This window comes from Dermacentor albipictus, chromosome 9 (genome assembly GCF_038994185.2).
Source record: "Dermacentor albipictus isolate Rhodes 1998 colony chromosome 9, USDA_Dalb.pri_finalv2, whole genome shotgun sequence".
Taxonomy (NCBI): domain Eukaryota; kingdom Metazoa; phylum Arthropoda; class Arachnida; order Ixodida; family Ixodidae; genus Dermacentor; species Dermacentor albipictus.
Window position 1 is genome coordinate 70569114 of NC_091829.1, and position 20854 is coordinate 70589967.

At 48.5% G+C, this 20854-nt stretch overlaps 1 protein-coding gene across 2 annotated transcripts in view; it reads right to left on the reverse strand.

Moving 5' to 3' along the window:
* LOC135908567 (glutathione hydrolase 1 proenzyme-like) overlaps positions 1 to 20854 on the reverse strand; it is a 102437-nt gene that overhangs the window by 24309 nt on the left and 57274 nt on the right. For both annotated transcript variants that reach the window (XM_065440370.2, XM_065440369.2), the window contains exons 4-7: positions 16120 to 16242; positions 6897 to 6982; positions 3714 to 3906; positions 1292 to 1434 (exon numbers count right to left, since the gene is read on the reverse strand). In XM_065440370.2, coding sequence (XP_065296442.1) covers positions 1292 to 1434; positions 3714 to 3906; positions 6897 to 6982; positions 16120 to 16242 — 545 coding nt within the window. The remainder of the gene's footprint in view (positions 1 to 1291; positions 1435 to 3713; positions 3907 to 6896; positions 6983 to 16119; positions 16243 to 20854) is intronic.

Genomic DNA, 20854 nt, shown 5'->3' on the forward strand with positions numbered 1-20854 from the left:
GCGAAGCTGAAACGTGCGACCCCGACGTTTATCACTGGGTTAATCCCGACGGTTCATCGAACGTCTTCGTAGGCTGCCGGATCCTCCGTACGCAGTGGCTGCTTGCGCTCGGCTGCAGGGGCCTGTTCTTGTGCCCGGGCTGCAGCATCGGCACTGCGTAGACGAGCTCGTTCTCAAGACCGCGGCGTTGCTGGTCGAAAGGTGCCTGCTCCTCAGGAGCACGTATGACGCGTGGCCTATACCGAGTTCGGAGCCCGAGAGAAGCTGCTGCGCGTGCGCTCGGCTGCGACGGAGAGCAACGACGTCACCGCTGACGCAGCCATTCACGCCCCTCTCTTCCTGTTTTCTTTTTCGCGCATGAGCATGAGGTTGCGCCAGAGGAGTTTTCGGTGTACATGAGACGGACGGACGAATCGGCTAGCCATATACAGCTTCGCTCTAAATAAAGGAACCAGAAAGTTCGCCTTCGCTCATAACGTTTGTCGCAAGCGTTTCCGGGCAAAAATTAAAATTATAGTTGCCCGAGTTGCTGTTGCCGGGAAGCGACAACTGTGTGGCCGGTCTATAAATAGCGCCGCGCGTCGCGGCCCTGCCAGTCTGTGCGGTGATCGATGCAATGCCCCAATATATTGCGAAATGAAAACACGTATACAACTGCAATTAAATTTCGCACTAGGCAGTATCTTAATGGTCGGTGAATTTTTTACTGAATTCATTTCCGTTAGTTTCTGCCGGACGGAAGAGGAGGAGGAGGGGAGGCTGTCGCTAGCTCGTTCGTCGTGGGAGGGCGCCGAAGGGCTTGCGCTCTGGGATAACCGAGTTGCGGAGTAGTGCCCGAATAAGGAGAGGGGGGGACGCTCGCTCCCTCACTCGCTCTTTCGTCCGCTCTCGTTCAGGCTATTTGCTTACATTGACACACGTCGTAGATGGTTCTTGCGTATTTTTTTTTCAATATCTCCTTCAGCTGGTAATTGCGGATGGAAATAAACACTCTACTTTTATTTGAAATGTGTGGTGTCGTGCTGATGTTACCAGGTGCCGAGGCTTCGATGCGAAATTTTTGAAAATGATCCTTCACCTTAATGCTCTGTTCTCATAGCCAACTTGTTACCGCAAACTTAGCGAAGGTGGTTTCGAAAAATACTTTATCAGTCTAAACCGACTGAGTGTTTCTGTTTACGGTCCCTCTAAAGAACTGCGCCGGGCGTGGGAAATTGCGTAGCACTGCGGTGCTCCGTGGTCACCGCAGTTGACTTTGGTTTGCGCAGAGAGACTTGATGAGAAGATTTACCTGGTCCCAGGCCTTGTATAATTTTTTTGGCAACTTCAGTGTAGAAAAAATCTGCGCCTTTCTTTGAAAGCTCCTCCAGCAGTTGTGCCATTTCCAGCTGCACGAGCTTGTCATCTGCTTTCTGGACGCTGTTGAAGATGGACCTGTAAAACGACGTGTAAGGCGCATACAACCTCTTCAACTTACTCCAAGTTCAAACTATCAAAAAAACAACATACGCTTAACAGACCTGAACAAATATTTATCATAGCAACTACATCTGCAGCTCTTTTAGTTCTCAGCTCTGCCGCTATGCAGGAGGCTGCCTGTGTCCGTTAAAAGAACACAGTGTCATTTCTTAAAAGCTGAAGTTTCGCCCAGAAGGCGAGGCATCGATTGCGATAGCAAATTAGTAGAAAGCTATACAAAGAAAGAATAGCCGTTTTATCGTCTGTATAAAAAAAACGAAGTCGCAGTTTCGCACGAAAGCGGAAGTATCGATTGCGATAGCAAAGCAGTACGCAGCTATACTAAGTAAGGATAGTAGTTTTATCAGCCGTATAAACTTGGAAACATTCGCTTGCGAACTAAATGCACAGGGATGGTGTCAGCGCGCACAAGCAAACATAAGCACATCACACTCGATGAGCCCGGACAGTCGCTGTCAAAACGCTGGTCTGAGCAATCGAGGCAGCAGCAGCGAGCGAAGTGACCTTCGTGCTGTCTATCGCTTCAACGCAAGAGCGTCGAGAAGACAGCGCGCACAAAGGTATTAGCCATTTGCAGATACATTTCAAGGTATGGCGCGCGCAACCGCGCAAAGTATGCATGTGGCGTGCCGTATTGAGCCGCGATCGTCAATTGGCCCGGCCGCGAAATGCGAAGTTGCTGCAGGAGCGCAATGCTTCCCACCCCCTCCTTCCTGTTCCCCCAGAGCTTCTTGAGCGACGGAAGACGGCGCTTTTCCTCTCTGCTTTCTTCCTTCACGCGCGCCACACTGAGCCGGGATTGTCGGCTTCCCTCGCGTGCTTTCACGCGCACATAGAGCACAGGACGCGCGGCGATGGTGTTGTCGGCCTTCGACTCTATACGGGACATCACGGCGACGGCGACGGCAAACAATGCGCCTAGAGTGTCGATATACTTCCTATCGCAATATTAAAAACAGGCGTTATTCAGAACTGCATGCTGTTGAAAAGCGATATGGTGAAGCTGGCCTATATCACGGCGCTAAAAAGTTCAATATTTTTATTAATAGTATAAAATATCTGCTGGGGTTTTTGGTGAAACTGTTCAACGTGCCTGTTCTCCTGCCTGTACGCGTTTTTTCGCGCTTATTGAGTTTAGGTATGCTTTAGTTTTATTTTGGCGGTTCTTTTGCCTGACTTCAAAAGAAACGTGTTCACCGCATCATACAAAAAACGAATATGCTCGGTATCAAAAATTACAGGAGAAGATATGATACCGGGCCTATATCATGGGTTCCCCGTAACTTGCGCCAAAATTTCTAAATGTGCAAGTGCCACGTGGCTGAACAGAACCAACGAGATGTTTGCCGTCTCCTGAAGCAAGTCATCTACGCTATATTTTTTATCTAGCCTAATTACACAATTAGTTATTATTCATTAATCATTTACAATGAATGCTACATCGAGAGCAAAAGTGTGCATGAAAAAGTTGTAGATCATCCTGGAAAATTCCCGATCCAGCTTTCTGTTTCTCATGACGTGTCACACTTTCTTTTTTCCAAGCCTGAAAGAAACCTGCGAAAGCCAAGAAAAAGTGCCATGGGCTTCGCTTAGCACTGGTGATATGGGATAATTGGATATAGATGATAACGTTTTTGTTTTTGCGTAGGATACCATAAGTGATGTAAACTGAAACAATAAAGGCGTAGGAACGAGGTTTATGGATTGGATTGCAAACTTTTAGGCCACCAGCAATTCGTTCGTGGGAATGTGCGCGTACCGTGTGTTTTGCACTGTTTGACTATTTACTATTTTCCAAGTTTGTTGCTCTATCGCGGATCGGAGCCTATACTGGCTCAAATTTCCTTCTTTGTTTTTCCTATTTCGCCTCTTATTTGCATACTAGTGTTGCCTGTCTTCCAGGGAACGCTGCAGTACGTATTTCATGCCAAATTTATTTATCCACTAAAAATCGGGCAGCCAATAAAAAACACGGACATTGAAGAGATATGCATAACAGAGACCGGCGCAATTTGTCGTTGTCAGGTCTTGTTTAACATGCCCTTTCTCTCTATATCTCTAAATTTTTTTTTTTTACGTTGACCGACTAACACAGCTTTCTTTTTCCCCCTACAGCGAGAAATTCGTAAAACGGAGGCGTCTCGTTTCAGTTGCGCCATACTTATGAGTAATTTACAAAGAACGGTGCGTGAGCGATGGAGCCGAAATGGGGAGTGTAGAGATTCAACTCGTACTTGATGTCAGTGGCCGATATCTCATTTTGATGCTTTGCCAGGGCGTCGGCGAAGTGCTTCTTGATGGGAAAGCCTTCCTTGGCCAACTTGATGGCGGGGGCGAAGAGATCCTCCCACTTCATGGTTCCGTTGAGCCTCTTGTGGAGTTCCTGGTAACCACGCAAGGCTCCGGGCACAATCGATGCCTTCGCTCCTGGGAGGCACGAAGACGAACAAACGTTTTACGGCTGCCGAGTGATCTGCTTTCGTCCAGGCCCGAGAACGGCTCGGGGACATAGTCGCTCTTCAAGTGCGTTTTTTGTTGCCGACTGATACGTTACGAAGGTGAACAACCATTTCTTCCTTTAACCGCAGGAGGTACAAATTGATCGAGGGTCCATCACTGTGATGTCCGCTGTAACTCACTGCGCATTTTCGGTGCGTAAAACCCCAATTTTTTTTTTAAAGACGCGGTAGGTCAGCGTATCGGTGTTTCACACGTTTTATTGCTTTTGTCTTTTTTTTTAAGCGTGCGAACTCGCAGCATTCGGGATGCATTTCCCGGGTTTGACAACCGAGCGGCCAAGGTCGAATTGGTGTCCATTTTTCATGTAAAATGGCGGCAATATCGCGTTTAAACCACTACCGCACAGTTCCGCTTAGATCCGGCTTAAAATGGGGAGTAAATGTTTTGCTTAATCGCTTCCAAGTTAGTTTTGAAGATGATTATAGGCAAGGAATGTAAATAGTATTGGCAACTTTAGGAAATTTCTCTTATTACCTCACGCATTATGAAGCCTCGCTGATTAAAAGCACAAGCAGGGTAGCGAAAATAAGTCGACCCCTTGCAGGCACAGGACTCCTGGGAAGGTGCGAATGACCGCCGTTTGGCCGGTAAAGTCTGGCTCGCTGATTGACCGGTACCGGGTTGGGTTGCGCAACACCTTATGCGTTATGCCTGCCATAGTCGCGCGAATTTACTTTATATTTGATTACAAGATTCCGCATACCACTTGTGGGTGACCGAAAGCGGGAGTAGGTACAATTGGAATGCATTGTAATTTTACTGTAATTTTGTGTGTGATTGAGCAGCGTTAACAATCCTAAAAAATTTCGAACACTATTCCAAGAAATGTTCCTATTTATGAGCGGCCACTATTCGATTCGAAAACAAAACAGTATGGGACAGGATGCGATTCGGTACTGAAAGTTCGGAATATTCGTGCATCCCAACCTAAAAATGTGGACAGCTTCAACTAGCTAGTGAGCTATGGTGGCGGTTTGACCCCGTCGTGTCATATAGGGCTACAGATTATCACGCCGGCGCTTAATGCTCCAGGCATCCTTCCAATATACGCGTGTATTATATATAAGTATCGTTATAACAAGCAAGCCATAGGCAAGCGACGGGCAAGCCTTCGGGAGGTTATTCTTACTTCTATTCCATTTTTATTTTTATCAATGGCATTACGAATGACACTGATGTAAAATTAAACTCTTTGCAGACGACTGGATAATATACGCAGAAATACGTAATCACGAGGATAACGTTCTGCTCAGTAACGCATTAGCAAAAGAAACCTAATGGTGCGGTAACTGGCAAATGACTATTATACAGACAAAATCGTTTCCATGACAGTAACGAGAGACATAAAAAAACACCCATTGATTTTACCCTACACACTTAACGGTAGCCTCGAGACAAGAGTTCAGCAGCACAAGTATCTTGGTGTAACAATAAGGTCCGACCTTATCTGGGCATCGCAGATTGACAACACTACTTCTTGTGCATTACAAAAACTCTATCTTTTTCTCTTAAGTGGCCTCCACGGCTGGCACCAACTACCGTCGAACATTTAACTTACACTGCATTTGTGAGACCTGCCCTTTAGTATGCTAATGTCGTATGGTCCACGCACACTAAAGCCAATATATCTCTAGATGGAAAGCGCCCATAGAAAGGCAATTTGGTTTTTCCACCGAAAATGCCGCGCAGTGATTCACCTACTCTTCTACTTACACTGTCAGGGCTTGCAACACAACACACAACTGACTAAACATAGACGCTTCTGTATGCGATACCGTTTCTAAATCGCCTATAGCTTGTCATAATTATCAGTGCACTAAATGAGTTCTTTTGCAACAACGATACTTAAGTTTTCCCATTTTTCCCCGTGTTGTTCGTGAGTGGAATAAACTATATGCATCATAACTAGCAGAGTATTTCAGTCTGATTTTGCTAAGCTATTGGAAGATGTAATAAGTAGTTAGGAAAATTAGTTTTTATGTACTTGCCATTGTTAAAACTTCAATTGTTCTGAATTGTAGCTAATCTTTACTTCCATTGTTTCTTGTGTTTTTTGTAACATTGGAATAATATTTACTGACATGAAGTATGAAACGCACTACTTATGTGTCTTGCTCTCTTTGTGAATAGTATTATTGTTGTAAATATGCGCATTGAATCTGTTTGATGTATTTTCATATCGAAGAACTGTTGCAGATGTTCAGATGCTTTTACCGTTCGTTATACAAAGCATGCATTGTATGTGTAATAACACGCCCAACTGCTGTGGTCTCGATGTGAGAATGGCAGTATTGTAAATAAATGAATGAAATTACGAGGACAGCCCATGTAATGCGTCGGGCAGGTAACTGGTGATCTGGTAGAGTTACAGAATGGGTGCCAAGAGAAGGGAAGCGGAGTCGAGGACGCCGAAGCGCTAAGGTGGTGTGATGGTGGTTAGTGAATTTGTAGGCATGGTGCAAGACGGGTGTAACTGGGGATCGCTGGGAGAGGCGTCCGTCCTGCACTGGGCACAAATAGGAACCCGATGGTAATGAACAGGAACACGATACCTATGAGGATTATGATCTTTCCAATGACGTGACTGTTTGTTGAGTCAAACATAGTTGCCATGTTTGCCGGCGTAGGACCACATGATCCCCAGCTCTAACTCATGCCGCTACAAATGGCGGAAAGCTGAGGACATAATGGAAAGCTTAAAGTGTTTTTTTTTTCGTTTTACAGGTTGTTTGGAAGTCTGCGCAGAAGAATGGCTTTGTTTGGTTGTTTGTTTATTTGTTTGTTTACTTCCGGTTCGTGTCCCGGCTCTTCACGTCAAAGCTATCATTTTCCGTTCGATTGCTGCGTTGGTGGTTGAAGAACGTACTCAAACGTGAAAAAAACGAAATAAAATTTACCCCGTTTCGCCGATTTCTCGTCCACGTTGGCCACGTTAGCCGGCGAGATTCCCAGGGCGTTCAAAGCCTCGATGTGGTCACTTTCGCTGCGTGCGGCACAAATGAAAGTGACACGTTTAATTTTTCGTCTGGCCCGAAATATCTTTTCTTTATCGATATTTTTTCTCGATAGAGTCATTGCGCAAAGCAACTTAAACAAAGCCAAACGTCTATTAACGAAAGCTGACCGGTTTGCTTCGTGAAATTAGACTAGGGTAGGTAATAGAGTCACGCAGGACAAAGAAAATATTGCTAGCAAATACAAAATGCGCAAACATACGGCTTTGACCACGGCTTGGCGTGGCTTTCTACAGGTAAAGAGCACGAAACACTGTCACGTTGTAACGACGGTGAAGATCACAGCAGCGAAACTGTAAGGAACCAAAGTAATTCTTTAATGGGTGAACCTGTGCACAGAAAAAAAAAGTGACAAACAAAGCAGGACGATAGCGGCGAGCCCGGTCGGTGATCGTCGAAACCTGATCTGCAGGTCACACACCTCGGTTATTTATAATTGACCCGTGCAAGGTTCCAGCGGATTCATTGCTTTTCGCCTACATTCCAGAAAGTACAGCACTACTCGCATCCCGCATGCATTCGGGTTACGACAAGGTTTCGTGAGAACACATGCAACAAATAGAATCGGCTACAAGAATCCATAGAGTTTCATACTCATAATTACCATAGAGGGAATTGTGACGCTGCAGTCTTTAACCCACCATGGGAGTGATGGGAAGTAGATGGATGTCTGATGTTCGTGCTAGTGGATACAGACGTTCTTGTGGCTTTGTATATTAAGCTTTATATGTCTTCACTGTTGTAAACTTTAGAGCAGCTTATACCCTTCAAAGTACGGAAGACGCTGCGAACACGCACAATCGCTACTAATTGGAACCGCTCAGCTTGTTCAGTTGGCCAAACCGAACGGCGCCAAGCGTCTCCAGGCACTGGCTTGCCCACGATAAATTCACAAGGGCGTTTCATGTCGCTTGTCGGTGCATAAAAAAAGGAAGCATCCGCGGCCTAACGGTTTTAATATCGCGCTTCTCTGCTAGAGCTCCTGTGTTCGAATCCTGCCATCAAATTTTTTTAATAATGTTTGTTTAAATATTTATTACGCAAGCTGTTTGTTTCAAATGACGAGATTTACAAATTCGCGAAGCCGTTAGAAGCCAGAAGGACGAAGTTGAGGCAAATCTATAATTCCCATGCTGGCTCAACCGTAGTTGGTGTAAAACAGTAACTGGAGCTCCCGTATGGATGGATGGAAACAACTTTATTCTGAATCCGGCAAGTTTGACGACCCGGGCTCAGGTCTCCCATGAGGGGACTTCGAGGCCTTGCCTCGTCGCCGCCTCTCGGGCTTGCTGGACAGCCCACTCTTGTGTCTTGAGGTTGGAGCTGCGCAGAGCGGCGGCCCACTTCGACGCAAGAGCCTCCGGAGCTACTGCCATTGTAGCTGATGTAACCCGACACTCCCACAACATGTGTGACAGCGTCGCTCTAGTTGCCTGACATAATTTGCAAAGAGCAGTCGGGTATTGCGCGGGGAAAATGTGCTGCAATCGCACCGGACTGGGGAAGGTTTGTGTTTGCAATTGTCGCCAGATGACTGCCTGGCGACGTTTCAGCATGGGGTGAGGTGGGGGCAGCAACCGCCTGCCTAGCTGGTAGTCCTTGGTGATGTCATTGTACCTGACCAGGCGTTCTCGCGTGTTTTGAGCCAGCAGTTCTGAACTCGAAGAGGCGGTCTCCGATTCTGCGCGGCGGGTCAGTTCTCGCGCAGAGCGGTGTGCTACCTCGTTCAAGTTAATGAGGCCCTCATCGGTGGGGGTGGCGACGTGCGCTGGAAACCATATGATGGCGGTGTTATCTAAGTGCTGTCGACCAGCTTTCCTTAGAATCTGGAGAGCTTCGGAGGAAATGCGCCCCCGCGCGTAGTTGCGAACTGCGGATTGTGAGTCGCTAAAAACTACCTCGCAGAGGGGGTCGGTAAGCGCAAGCGCAATTGCTACCTCTTCTGCTGTTTCGGGGTATTCTGTTGCGACACTACACGCGTGCGTAAGCCGGGAGCTAACGTCTACGACTACCGCCGTGAACCGGTGTTCTCGTGTGTATTCTGCGGCATCTACAAAGCGCGTAGTCCTCTTTCCACCCAAGGAGCGCAGCAGTGCCTTGGCACGGGCCTGGCGTCGGCCCCGATTAAATTCGGGGTGCATGTTTCGAGGTATAGGGGCGACAATCAGCGTGTCGCTGAGGTCAGGTGGAATGACCTGTTTCTGACCGTGTTGGACGTGGTAGTTGAAGCCGAGTTTCTGCAGGATGTAGCGGCCCGTGGCTGTCAGAGACATGCGTTCGAGTTGAGAGGTTCTTTGCGCATCCACAATTTCCTCAAGCGTGTTGTATATCCCCAGCTGTAGCAGACGAGCAGTGCTTGTGGACTCCGGTAGGCCAAGGGCGATCTTGTAAGTCTTGCGTATAAGGGTGTTGATTTTCTCCCTTTCAGTGACATTCCAGTTGTGGAAGGCAGCCACATAAGTGATGTGACTGATTGCGAACGAGTGTATGAGGCGCATGACACTGTCCTCCTTCATGCCCGTGTGCTTGTTTGTAATGCGTTTGATCAGGCGGGTAGCCGCTGTAACCTTGCCTTCGATTTTGCGAATAGCTTCTATGTTTGACCCATTGGCTGTTATATGCATGCCTAGGATGCGTATCTTCGGGACTCGGGGAATGCAGGAGCCGTCTTGCGTATAGAGGATTATGTCGTCACATTGGCGCGATTCGGCTGTAGGCTTGGGCCGGCGGCGCGAGCGGTAGACGAGCAGCTCCGATTTCAGTGGAGATAGTCGGAGACCTGTGTCTTGGAGGTAGGTTTCGACTGCAGAGACCGCTGCTTGTAAGGTGCATTCTATCTGACCATCACTGCCCTTGTTGACCCACAGGGTGATGTCATCTGCGTACAAGGCGTGATGGAGGCCATCGATCTGGTCGAGGTAGGCCGGGAGACCCAGCATAACGAGGTTGAAAAGGAGCGGGGATATGACCGATCCTTGAGGAGTGCCGGTGCTTCCTAGTGTATGTTCGTCGGATGTCATGCTGCCGACCGCGAGGGTGACTGTGCGGCGCGACAGGAAGTCTCTGACGTAGTTGTAGCTTCGCTCACCCAAGTTGAGCTTGTTTATGCGGCTCAGGATTGCTGCATGTGCTACATTGTCAAATGCCTTTTCCAAATCTAGACCGAGGATGGCCCGGTTGCCACTAGTTGGGTCATTGATAATCTGGTGGTAGAGCTGGAGCATGACGTCTTGAGTGGAGAGGTGTGACCGGAAGCCCACCATAGTGGGTGGGTAGACTCCAGTGTCCTCGAGGTGGTGGTTGATGCGGGAGAGGAACGCGTGCTCCATCACCTTGCCAACGCAGGATGTGAGGGAAATGGGCCGCAAGTGATCGAGGCTGGACGGCTTGCCTGGCTTCGGTATCAGGACTGCTTTAGAGCGTTTCCACGCCTCTGGGATGCAACCTGCTCGCCAGCATTTGTTGATGTATGCCGTAAGAGCGGTTATCGAGGCATCATCGAGGTTTCTTAGAGTCTTGTTCGTAACCTTGTCGGGACCAGGTGCTGATTTGCCATTAAGGTCGTGGAGAGCTGCGCGGATCTCTGACTCGTGAAATTCTTCATCGAGTTTCACATTTGTCTCTCCAGTGTAATCTCCGTGTTGAACATCGGGCCGTTGAGGGAAGTACTTGGCTAGCAGGCGTGTCACGAGCTGGTGATCACTCGTGGTAGCCTGTTCCTTGTGCAAAAGGCGTTGCAGGTTTGCTTGCTGAGCAGACTTGCTCTGCGTTTACCCCAAGAGGTGACGAAGGAGGCGCCACGTACTGCCATTGTGGAGCTGCCCATCGACCGCGTTGCAGATGTCATACCACTGTTGGCGGCTTAAGGTCCGGCAATGTTCTTCCAGCTGGCGATTGATATGTGCGATCTTCTTACGAAGCTTTCGGTTGTGCCTTTGCTTTTTCCATCTTGCGTTTAGTGACGTCTTGGCTTCCCAGAGGTGGGCTAGTCGGCTGTCGATCTTGTCAACCTGGACTTCGGGTGCGAGCGTCTGCGTCGCCTTGTTCATGTCGTCGTTGAGCGTCTCCATCCATGCATCGATGTCATCGATGTTCTCTTCACCTCTCTGTTCAGCTCGCTGCTTTCGGAATTTGTCCCAATCCGTCCATTTGAATAGCTTAGGAAAAGGGGGTGTACCCGCTTGAGGAATTCGTGTTTCTATGATCATGTGATCACTACCCAGATCTTCAAAGGTATTGCGCCACATTGCTTGAGGGATGTTACGGACCGCCGTCAGGTCTGGTGTCGTGTCCCGTGCCGTAGAGGTGCCCGTGCGGGTCGGCGCCGTGGGATCGGTAATAAGAGTTAACTCGGCATCATGTAGGTCCTGCCACAGGCGTCGACCTTTGGCGGTAGTGTAGCCATATCCCCAGGCCTCGTTCGGGGCGTTAAAATCTCCCCCGACCAGAAACGGGTTTGCGCCCGCCAAGGCAAGCGCCCCTCGGAACAGAGAGAGGAAACGAGCCCGTGAGTGAGCCGGATTACTATATACGTTGAGGAGAAATACACTGTGGTTGCATGTTCTATTGGGAAGGAGCTCTACAAGCATGTTTTCCGCATGTGTGCCGCTTACGCTGTGTTCTTGCGCCACTGTCCCTTTCCGAATTAAAATTGCAAGTCCGCGATCAACGGGAATCGGCTCCCGTAGAGATTAGCGTCAGAGTCCCCCCTAGTAATTATTGTATGAAACTCTATGCAAGAATTGAGAATGTTCTGATAAATGCAGGCCCGTCTTGCACCGAGCGGTGAGGTTTAACAATACGTTGGCCGTTTAGAAGCGGACCCCAGAAAAGTGTATTGACGGGTGCGCTCGTCAATACACGTTTTAAGTTGAAGTGACAGTAGAGAAAGAAGTCGAGCTCTACAAGCGAAGCGTAATCTTCCGGTGAAAGGAGGCTTGATAAGCTAGAAAAGAAGCAGAAAAAAAAACAAGGCTGCGTGGTGAACAGGGTCATGAAATAACCGTCCGAACTTATATTGAAGTCACTGCTTTTGTCGGCGTACACTCCAGCATGGTTAATTGGTTTACCAGAATAAACGAATGGCATTTTATCGCAACCGGGCCATGAAAGTCACCTGAGCAAGCTCCGAGAACACTTAGCAGTGCCACAATGGCTCGAATATTTAAGAATTATACAGTGAGATTTACGACCTCACACTGGAGTATCAGCGCTGAAGTTTTACAAAATAGAACGTTCAATTTTATTTCTAACTTTCCTATTATTTACTCTATCATTATTTACCTATCGCAGATGAGCGACGAAACTGGAGTTTTTAAAGGACGCTTCGTCGGTCTTTGCTGATTGAGTCGTTGTCTTTAGTAGAATCGAGCACAATAGCATTCGCGGCTTTTCTTGACGGGCTGCTCGTATACCTCACTCGATTCATGCGTTGCATTTTCCACGCGATTCTGTTCACACCGCCAGAAGATTAGGCACATGAAACACAGTTACGCGATATTCGTGACAAACAACCTAGTGCAGTACAAATAATGCAACAAGCGAGACGGCACGAGAGCTGCACTGACAGAAATAGTCAACTTGTTTCATCGGTCTCCCAAGTTTCTGCGTGAACTGAATTTAATTTTTCGTTTCGATATGATGAAACCTTTAACGCGGCACTGTTTCTCTATTGGTGCAATTATAAAATGCACTTTCGCCTTTCGTTCTCAACGCTAACAGCCGAAGAATGGAAAACAGGGTTTTGAAAGACTTAACAATTTTTTTTTTTTTTAGGCGTAGCATTCAGAACTGATACATTTGTATTCGGGGGACTATGAACGCCCTGCTTCGACAGAAAAGCGCCACCGAGCGATGTGAACATAAACATACCTGGACAATAAGTTGTCCTTGTACGCCACCGCTCCGTTAGCTGTTACTAAAATGCTCGCCTACCTGACAGGCTAAGTAGTGCGGACTTGGCCTATTGCAAAACAAAGCAACATACCAAAGGGGAAGGAAAAATTTTAAGAGAGAGCGTCACGTAAAAATTTGAAGCGTAATAGCTCAAAAATCATTAAGGAGGGATTATGGGAAACATTCCACTATTGCCTTGGCTCTTCTCAAGAAAAGTAGAAAAGTACCTATCAAGAAAGGGGACAGGCAAGGATATCTAAATTGTGATCTTTCCAATTCTATTCACTACATGCTTAGGACTATTGAAATTATTAGACTGAGAAGGCTTAGAAGTGAGGATCAACGGTGAATACCACAGCAACTTCCGGTTGGCAGACGACATTGTGCCGTTTAGCAACACTGGAGATGAATGGCTGCAAATGATTAACGAGAAGGAAGGGGTTAACCAAGGGGCCCGGTTTTTATTACTCATAATCATAGGAAGCCAACAAATACCGGCACCAGGCCCAACATATGGGAAATTATTTGTGCATATTACATGAGGTAAAGAAACGATAAATTAATAGAAATGAAAGTGGATGAAAAACAACTTCCCGCAAATGGGGAACGATCCCACAACCTTCGCTCGTTCCCCACCTGCGGGATCGTTCCCCCTCAGCGGCAAGTTGTTTTTTCATCCACTTTCATTTCCATTAGTGTATCATTTCTTTATTTTATTTATTAGGCACAAGTAATTTCACATGCCTTGTCCTTGGTCTGTGTGTTTCTTGGCTTCCGATGATTATGACGCAAATGATTGAGGAATTTAACCGAGAAAGTACAAGAGCGTAGTTGAAGATTAATATTTAGAAGTAAAAGGTAATATTCGATCCCCTGTCAGCCTCTAGAGTCTGTAAAAGAGTGCGTTTATCTAGGTCAGTTACTAACAGAGGACCCTGATCACGAAAACGAAATTTCCAAAAGAATAAAGAAAGATTGGAGTGCATACGGCCGGCATTACCAAAACCTGACTGGGAGCTTACCATTTTCGTTCAAAAGAGAAGTTTACAATCATTGCATTCTACCTGTGCTAACATACGCTGCAAAACTTGGAGGTTAACAAAGAAGCTCGAGATCAAGTTAAGGACCGCACAAGGAGCGATGGAACGAAAGACGTTAGGCGACACTTTAAAAGACAGCAAGGGATCAGACACTAGAGGGGGATAGCCGATATTATAGGTAACATTAAGAGAAACAAAATGGAGCTGGATGGGCCGCGTAATTCATATGGTAGGTGACCGGTGGCCCATTAGTGTTACAGAAGGGGTGCCGATGAAAGGGAAACACTGTTGAGGACGCCAGAAAGCTGGGTGGAGTAATGAAATCAGGAAATTTGCGGGTGCAGGTTGGAATTAGCTAGCGCAAGAAGGGGTCAATTGCAAATCTCCGGCAGAGGACTTCGTCCTACTTGGAACATAGAAATAGGCTGGCGATGATGAGAAATACGCCCTCGGAATGTGATATGCAAGCAGTAAATCCGAGCCGCCGAGGGCGCGGCGAGTGTTGGGAGAGTGAGCGCGGAAATCGGGCCTCGAGGGGAGATTCCGACGACAGCGTATATGATGCAGCACAGACCTTCAATGCAATGCAAATAAATAATTTCAAAGGCCTGTCAACCATGTGGGACCTTCCTCCAAAGTGTCAATGCCTAGACGAGCCCCGAATAAGGGGCGGGGTCAAAGGAGGTTTCCCGTGGGGAGGCTAGTTGCGCCACTTTATGCCCCTAGCCAGAATTAAATTTTTCTTAAAGCGCAGCTCTTGGGCGCCCGTTCCTGCGGCGAGCGTCGGCGTAACCGTGCGAACGAGCACAGCGAAGTTTGAAAGAACGAACGCAGAGCGCAGCGGCGAATGAAAGACGGCGATAGCGAAGAGAGCGCGAGGAGGAAAGAGGAGGAGGAGGGTGCAGCGGAACGTTGAGGAGGAAAGCGGAGGAGAGAGGCGTGGCGAAAGTGTGAGAAGCGTAGTGCCGCGCAGGACATGGGCACTGCGGCAACGATGTCTACGAGGTGACACCGTCGTAGTGCGCGTCGTACCAAAGGTCTCTCCGCGGCAGCTGCTGTGAATCGCGCCCGCGTGCCTTCTCACGCGCGGCCTCCTGTGATCTCCCGTTTGGCGAGGAAGTCGCGCCACACTTCGCTTCGTTTTAAACGTGCCGCACGAGGCAGATTTTTCCACGCGAGCATATATATCGCCAAATGAAAGCAGGAATAAAGCTGCTCTCAAATATCGCATTAGAAAGTGTAATTATCGGTGAATATTTTCCTTTTCCTTCGTCTTCGGTAACAGTTCACGGAGGGCACAAATTGAAGGCATTCCGCCCTTGCCTTCCGTGAGGCCCACCCTTGCGCTATTACTCAATGTAATAGCGCAAGGGTGGGCAATATGGTCATTACACAAGGTGGTCAATATGGTCAATATGGTCATTACACAAGGTGTACGATGACGCGAAGGCGTTCCTGGCTTCGGGCAATTTCAGCGGTGCGGTCTCCGAGATCGGGCGGCGCGATCACTGTTGACCTCTTCTTCTGATCAGTTGGAAAAGATACCGGCCTTGCCATGCTCTTGTATGCATGAGAATGCCAAAACGCTGCTGTTTCGGTTTGGCAGCTTTCTTGGGGGACCAAGACATCGCGTAGACGCTTCTTGCTATATAATCGTTCCGTCTGTCTCAGTGATTGATTATGTAATAAGGCGGCCTGACAAATGGTGATGTTTCTTTCTCAACACATGAAACCGTGTTTTGAAACTGTGCTGAACAGCGCAATTTCATCAAATTTAGCCATTGTATAGGTTAATTTGAAGAGAAACTACGAGGTCGGCGTACACTGTGCGTCAGGTTTAGTCAACTGGTTTCGTTTCCTTCTCTTACATGCGTGCATTGTGAGTAAACAATAATGATGGCTATATTGCGCGTTAACCTATTTAATATGGTGATTGTATTATAAAAAAAACATTGTGCGTTAATTTGGGTTTTAAACCACGCTGGACGCAAGCATGTAGAACCCCCATTGCCACAGCACGGTTTGGTGCTTGGAATGAGCCAGTGGATGCTCCGCATTAACATTGTGTAAAAATCTACGCGCGCGGGCAGGACACCGGTCGATCTCGGAGCCCCTTTGGCCATGTCGCGAGACGCTCAAGTCGCTTCGCCCACCGCAGCCCGTGTTCTCACTCGTCGTAGTACAGCGCCAGGAATCCACCGCCGAGCCCGACCAGGTGTGGTGCCGCGACGCCCATGCAGAGAAGTGCGGAGACAGCGGCGTCAGCGATGTTGCCGCCACTCGAGAACACATTCCTGGGTGAAAAAACAAACGTCGAAGCATGAGCAACACGTGAGACTGAATGAGTGATTCACGGAGCGCGGAGTCCCGACGCAATACAGGGGGCTACGATGGGCGCAAAAATGGAGGCCTCCAGTTTCAGTTTTTTTCCCCGCCAAGCGCTCTTTAAAACGGGTTTCTAAGCATTGATTTTCGAATTGTTATTGTAGTCCCATTCTCTTACAGCGAACCTAATAAAAGGAGGCTTGGTGTAGCTTTTTTTTTTTTGCCTAGTTGGAGCCTCACAGAGCGCGGCGTGCCTAAGCAAGACTGGGGGCTACGATGGGCGCAAACATGGAGGGCTCCAGTTTCGGTTTTATTTTTCCCGCTAAGCACTCTTTAAGAAGTGTTTCTAATCTTAGATTTTCGAATTCGCACTGTAGTCACGTTCGCTTACAGCGAACCTAATAGAAGGAAGTTTGGTGCAGCATTTTTTTTCTTTTTGCCTAGTCGGAGCCAAGGTGAAACGCGAGGCTGTCCAAGGTCACAGAATTTGTCGCTGATGCGTGCGCGCCGCCTCGTGAACGATCGGTGGCCGCTATTGGCCCACTCCTCGCGCCATGCGGATGCGCGAGCTCTCCCAGGTGCACGCTCGCACGCCGCTACTAGCTCGGCACCTTGCATCAAGTATGATGTATTACGCGTGATGTACTTTATATTGTACTTTTCGTTCATACCACAGTTGTAAGCGTGCCTACGGGTCAATAAATTTTCTTGTCAGCACCTCCTCTCGTTGCTCCCTCACTGAAGCATTATTGCGCAACAGAAAGTACATTCAAGCGTCCTTCCTTTCCTTAGATCACTATCATCAGAAAAGAAATGGACGTAAGAGAAGGAGAACACACACCAAGCACGAGTTTTCAACTTGTTTGCTTCAACTTTCAACTTGTTTTCAACAATGCTTGCCTTGAAACGAAATTTTCGATGATTACAAAGTAAAAGTTACTTTGCGTACACTCCATTCGAATAGACGTCTTCGTGTTTTTATTATGCTGCTAATTAATTATTCTTGCTCCTCATGTCGGGTTTAATCGAGGCTTCACTTTGGAAGTCAGCTAGGAGGTACCCAAATCGACATAACGACTATCGTGTCTGAGCATTTTGGCTAAACGAAATTTTAAGTTTTACTCTGGGTGACGCCCAAGGCAGTGGTGTTCCTCATGGCCGGCGTCTCACCATAGAGAAATGGAATACTACGCTTAGCCTCCCCCACACGCTAGCACGCACAAACGTTTGCAATGCACGCCCCTGGAAAGGGGCCCGTGAAAGTGCTAGTAAAGATCAGTTTATTCTTCTACCCACTAGGAGGAATGTGCGTTGCTCTAACGCTTGTTTGTCTGAGACGCACACTCAGAGACGGGCTACTCAAGAGGGACGTAGTGCAGCTGAGGACATCAACTATAGGTTTTGGTTCTTTTAGCTGAAAGGAAGCAGACAGGGACGAATTGTAAACAAAGACAAGTAAATTTACAAGGAATTTCTGCAAGAAAGAGCGACACATACAGAAACAAAGTGTAAGTGGAAAACGTGGGGCGACATATATCTCGTCAGAGCCGACGTTGTGTTGTACCACAAGTCCAATCCAGAACAATTGGTCAGGGCAGTGGGGCCACGACTTCTAGGCAGCGATGGCCCCATACGTCAGTCATCTCAGGGATGAACCGCCTCTCTTGTATTCACTCAGGCCAACCGAAGAGTCTGAATGAGCACGGCTGAACATAATTTTGGTGTCTGAGCCAGAGTGAGACCCAACTGAGCTCAATTTTGGTGAGTTAATGCCCCAGTAAGACCCAGCTGAGCAGAATTTTGGGCAGTTTGAGGCCGAATGAGACCCAGTTGAGCAGAATTTTGGTGCATCCGAATCTGAGTGAGACTAGCTGCGCAGAAGTTTGGTTAATCTGAGCCCGAGTGATATCTAGCTGAGCGCAATTTTGGCGCGTCTGAGCCCGAGCGAGGGCCAGCTGAGTTTGTTGGCGAGTCTGAGCCCAAGTGAGATCCAGCTCAGCAGAAATTTGGTGAGTCCGAGCAGAATTTCGGTGAAGCCACGTGAAGCCACGTGAAGCCGGTGAAGCCACGTAGCCAAGCACAAGCCACTCAGAATATTGGTGCGCCTGAACCAGAGTGAGACCCATCGGAGCTGAATTTCCGTGCCCCTGAACCAGAGTGAGACTTGGCTGAGCAGAAATTTGGTGAGTCGGAACCCGAGTGAGACACATCTGAGCAGAATTTTGGTGCGCTTGAATAATATTAACATTTGGGGTTTTACGTGCCAAAACCACTTTCTGATTATGAGGCACGCCCTAGTGGAGGACTCCGGAAATTTTGACCACCTGGGGTTCTTTAACGTGCACCCAAATCTAAGCACACGGGTGTTTTCGCATTTCGCCCCCATCGAAATGCGGCCGCCGTGGCCGGGATTCGATCCCGCGACCTCGTGCTCAGCAGCCCAACACCATAGCCACTGAGCAACCACGGCGGGTGGTGTGCTTGAACCAGAGTGAGACTCATCTGAGCAGAATTCGGTGCATCTGATATTGAGTGAGACATACCTGAGCATAATTTTGGTCACTCTGAGCCCGAATGGGACCCAGCTAAGCGGAATTTCGGTGCGGCTGAGCCCATGTGAGACCCATCCAAGCAGAATTTTGGTGAGTCTGAGCCCGAATGAGACCCAGCTGAGTAGAATTTTGGTGAGTCTGAGGCTGACTGATTTCTATCAAAAATATAATTCGTGAGCGAATCTGAGTGGGTTCCATTTATAATGTCTCATCCAATCACCCCACCCTGGGTTCTTGAATGGACCAATGGCACACCATTCACCAAGTGTGCACGAGGAACGTTGCGGGAGTTGCGCCCCGGTCATTAAAACTTTTCACTTCATCCATGGCCGCATTTTTAAGCACAAGTGTGGGCACCTTTCCGTAAATAAAACATACGAATAAATAACAATGGAGAGGGCTACCACCTAGTAGCAATCGCGCATGCCACAAGCTCATACGCAAACACAAAAAAATGGCTGTGGCTTAGCTAAGGTTACGCCCAGGATGCGAAGCATACTAGCCTTTATTTTAACGCGACAGCGTCAAGGAGCTCGTGTCGCAGAAAAGCCGGTGTCGTTGGCGTCGGCTCAGGCGTGCGGCGCTTGCTCAGGCGCACATTTCGTTGTCGCGCCGAACGCTGCGTTGCTCGACGCTCACCGCGTCCGATGCGGGGCGCGTAGTCGCTGCGCCGTAGCAAAGCCACCTAGAAACAGTCTCTGCAGCACGCCGCAACCTTCGCTTCTCATTCCAACGAGCAGCTGTGTCTCCAGGAGGCATCTCACCTCGTGAGTGTCTAGCAAGAGGCAAGCGCAGCGCCGCGAGTGACGGCGCGAGTTGGAGCCCCATTTCTCCTCTGTCGTGGCGTCACGGTGTCACGTGGTCAGCCTTGAAGGCGACGCCGCGAGCGACGGCGCGAGCTGGAGCCCCGTTTCTCCTCTGTCGTGACGTCACGGTGTCACGTGGTATTGAAGGCGACACCACCGCGCCTGAGGAGCTGGGTTGAGCTCTAGTAATATGCTTCGCATAAAATGTACAGTAAACCACCGCCAAGCGCGTAAAATGTGTCAGCAGGATGAGAGAGGGGCTACGACACTAACCCCCCAAACTGGCACACAAACCGTGAGTCAAGCGGGGAGACCTATGACATTGTAGAAAGACGCCAGCCGCACGCATCTCACGTCTGAACAGCGTTCATCCAAACGCTTCCCCCGCTACATCGTTTCCTTGCGCCAAAACCGTTGTCCTCTCCAAGACAGTTCCCACTGTTGTCACGCTGGTCAAGATGGCCATGGCGACCGTAAAGAGCAGTGACCACCGCGTGCACGTTGTCAATGTGCACGAGACAGACACATCGCCTGCGTCGGTGCCAGAAGCAGGCACAATTCCTCGGCTTTAGTCGTCAAAACAGCGCTAAAAACGCGCGTGTGCTCGGCCCCGATTGTCACGCGTTTCGGCGACAGCATTTCTCGCTATGAAGCGTGCTGCATCGCGCTTTGGAGCCTTTCACTCCTCCGCGTACACCTCCGCCCACGCATGGAGCAAGCTAGCCCGCTGCACACAATCTTATCTCACAGACCTTTTCGTTTGTGAATGGATTGACCGGCCTCCTTTGCTACGGTACAGTGTCCAGCATACTGTGTCCTGTCTCCATAGTACTGCATAGCTATAGTACTGTGCCCAACTCCGCGTCACGGTCAGATACAATCGCTAAGGCAATCCGGGCCACGTAGCCAAGCACAAGCCACTGAGAACCAACCATCCAATTCTCGTTTATAAGTACATGCCTCTAACAAAACAATCGACCAAGGACAGACGATCCAGCTGCACTCGATATTTCTCCGCGGTGATTGCACGTGGCGCACCCACCAAGTAAAAAAAAGCGCAAGAAAACAAAAAGCAAGACTGGAACTTGACAAAGCTGAAAGTGAGGCCGCCCAGTGTTCTTTTGCAGTAGACGCACCGTACCCAATTTTCGAATTTCAAACTGTGAATGTACTACTGAGCTTATACGCTTCTTGTTTCCATTGGCCGTTTACACAACCTTATC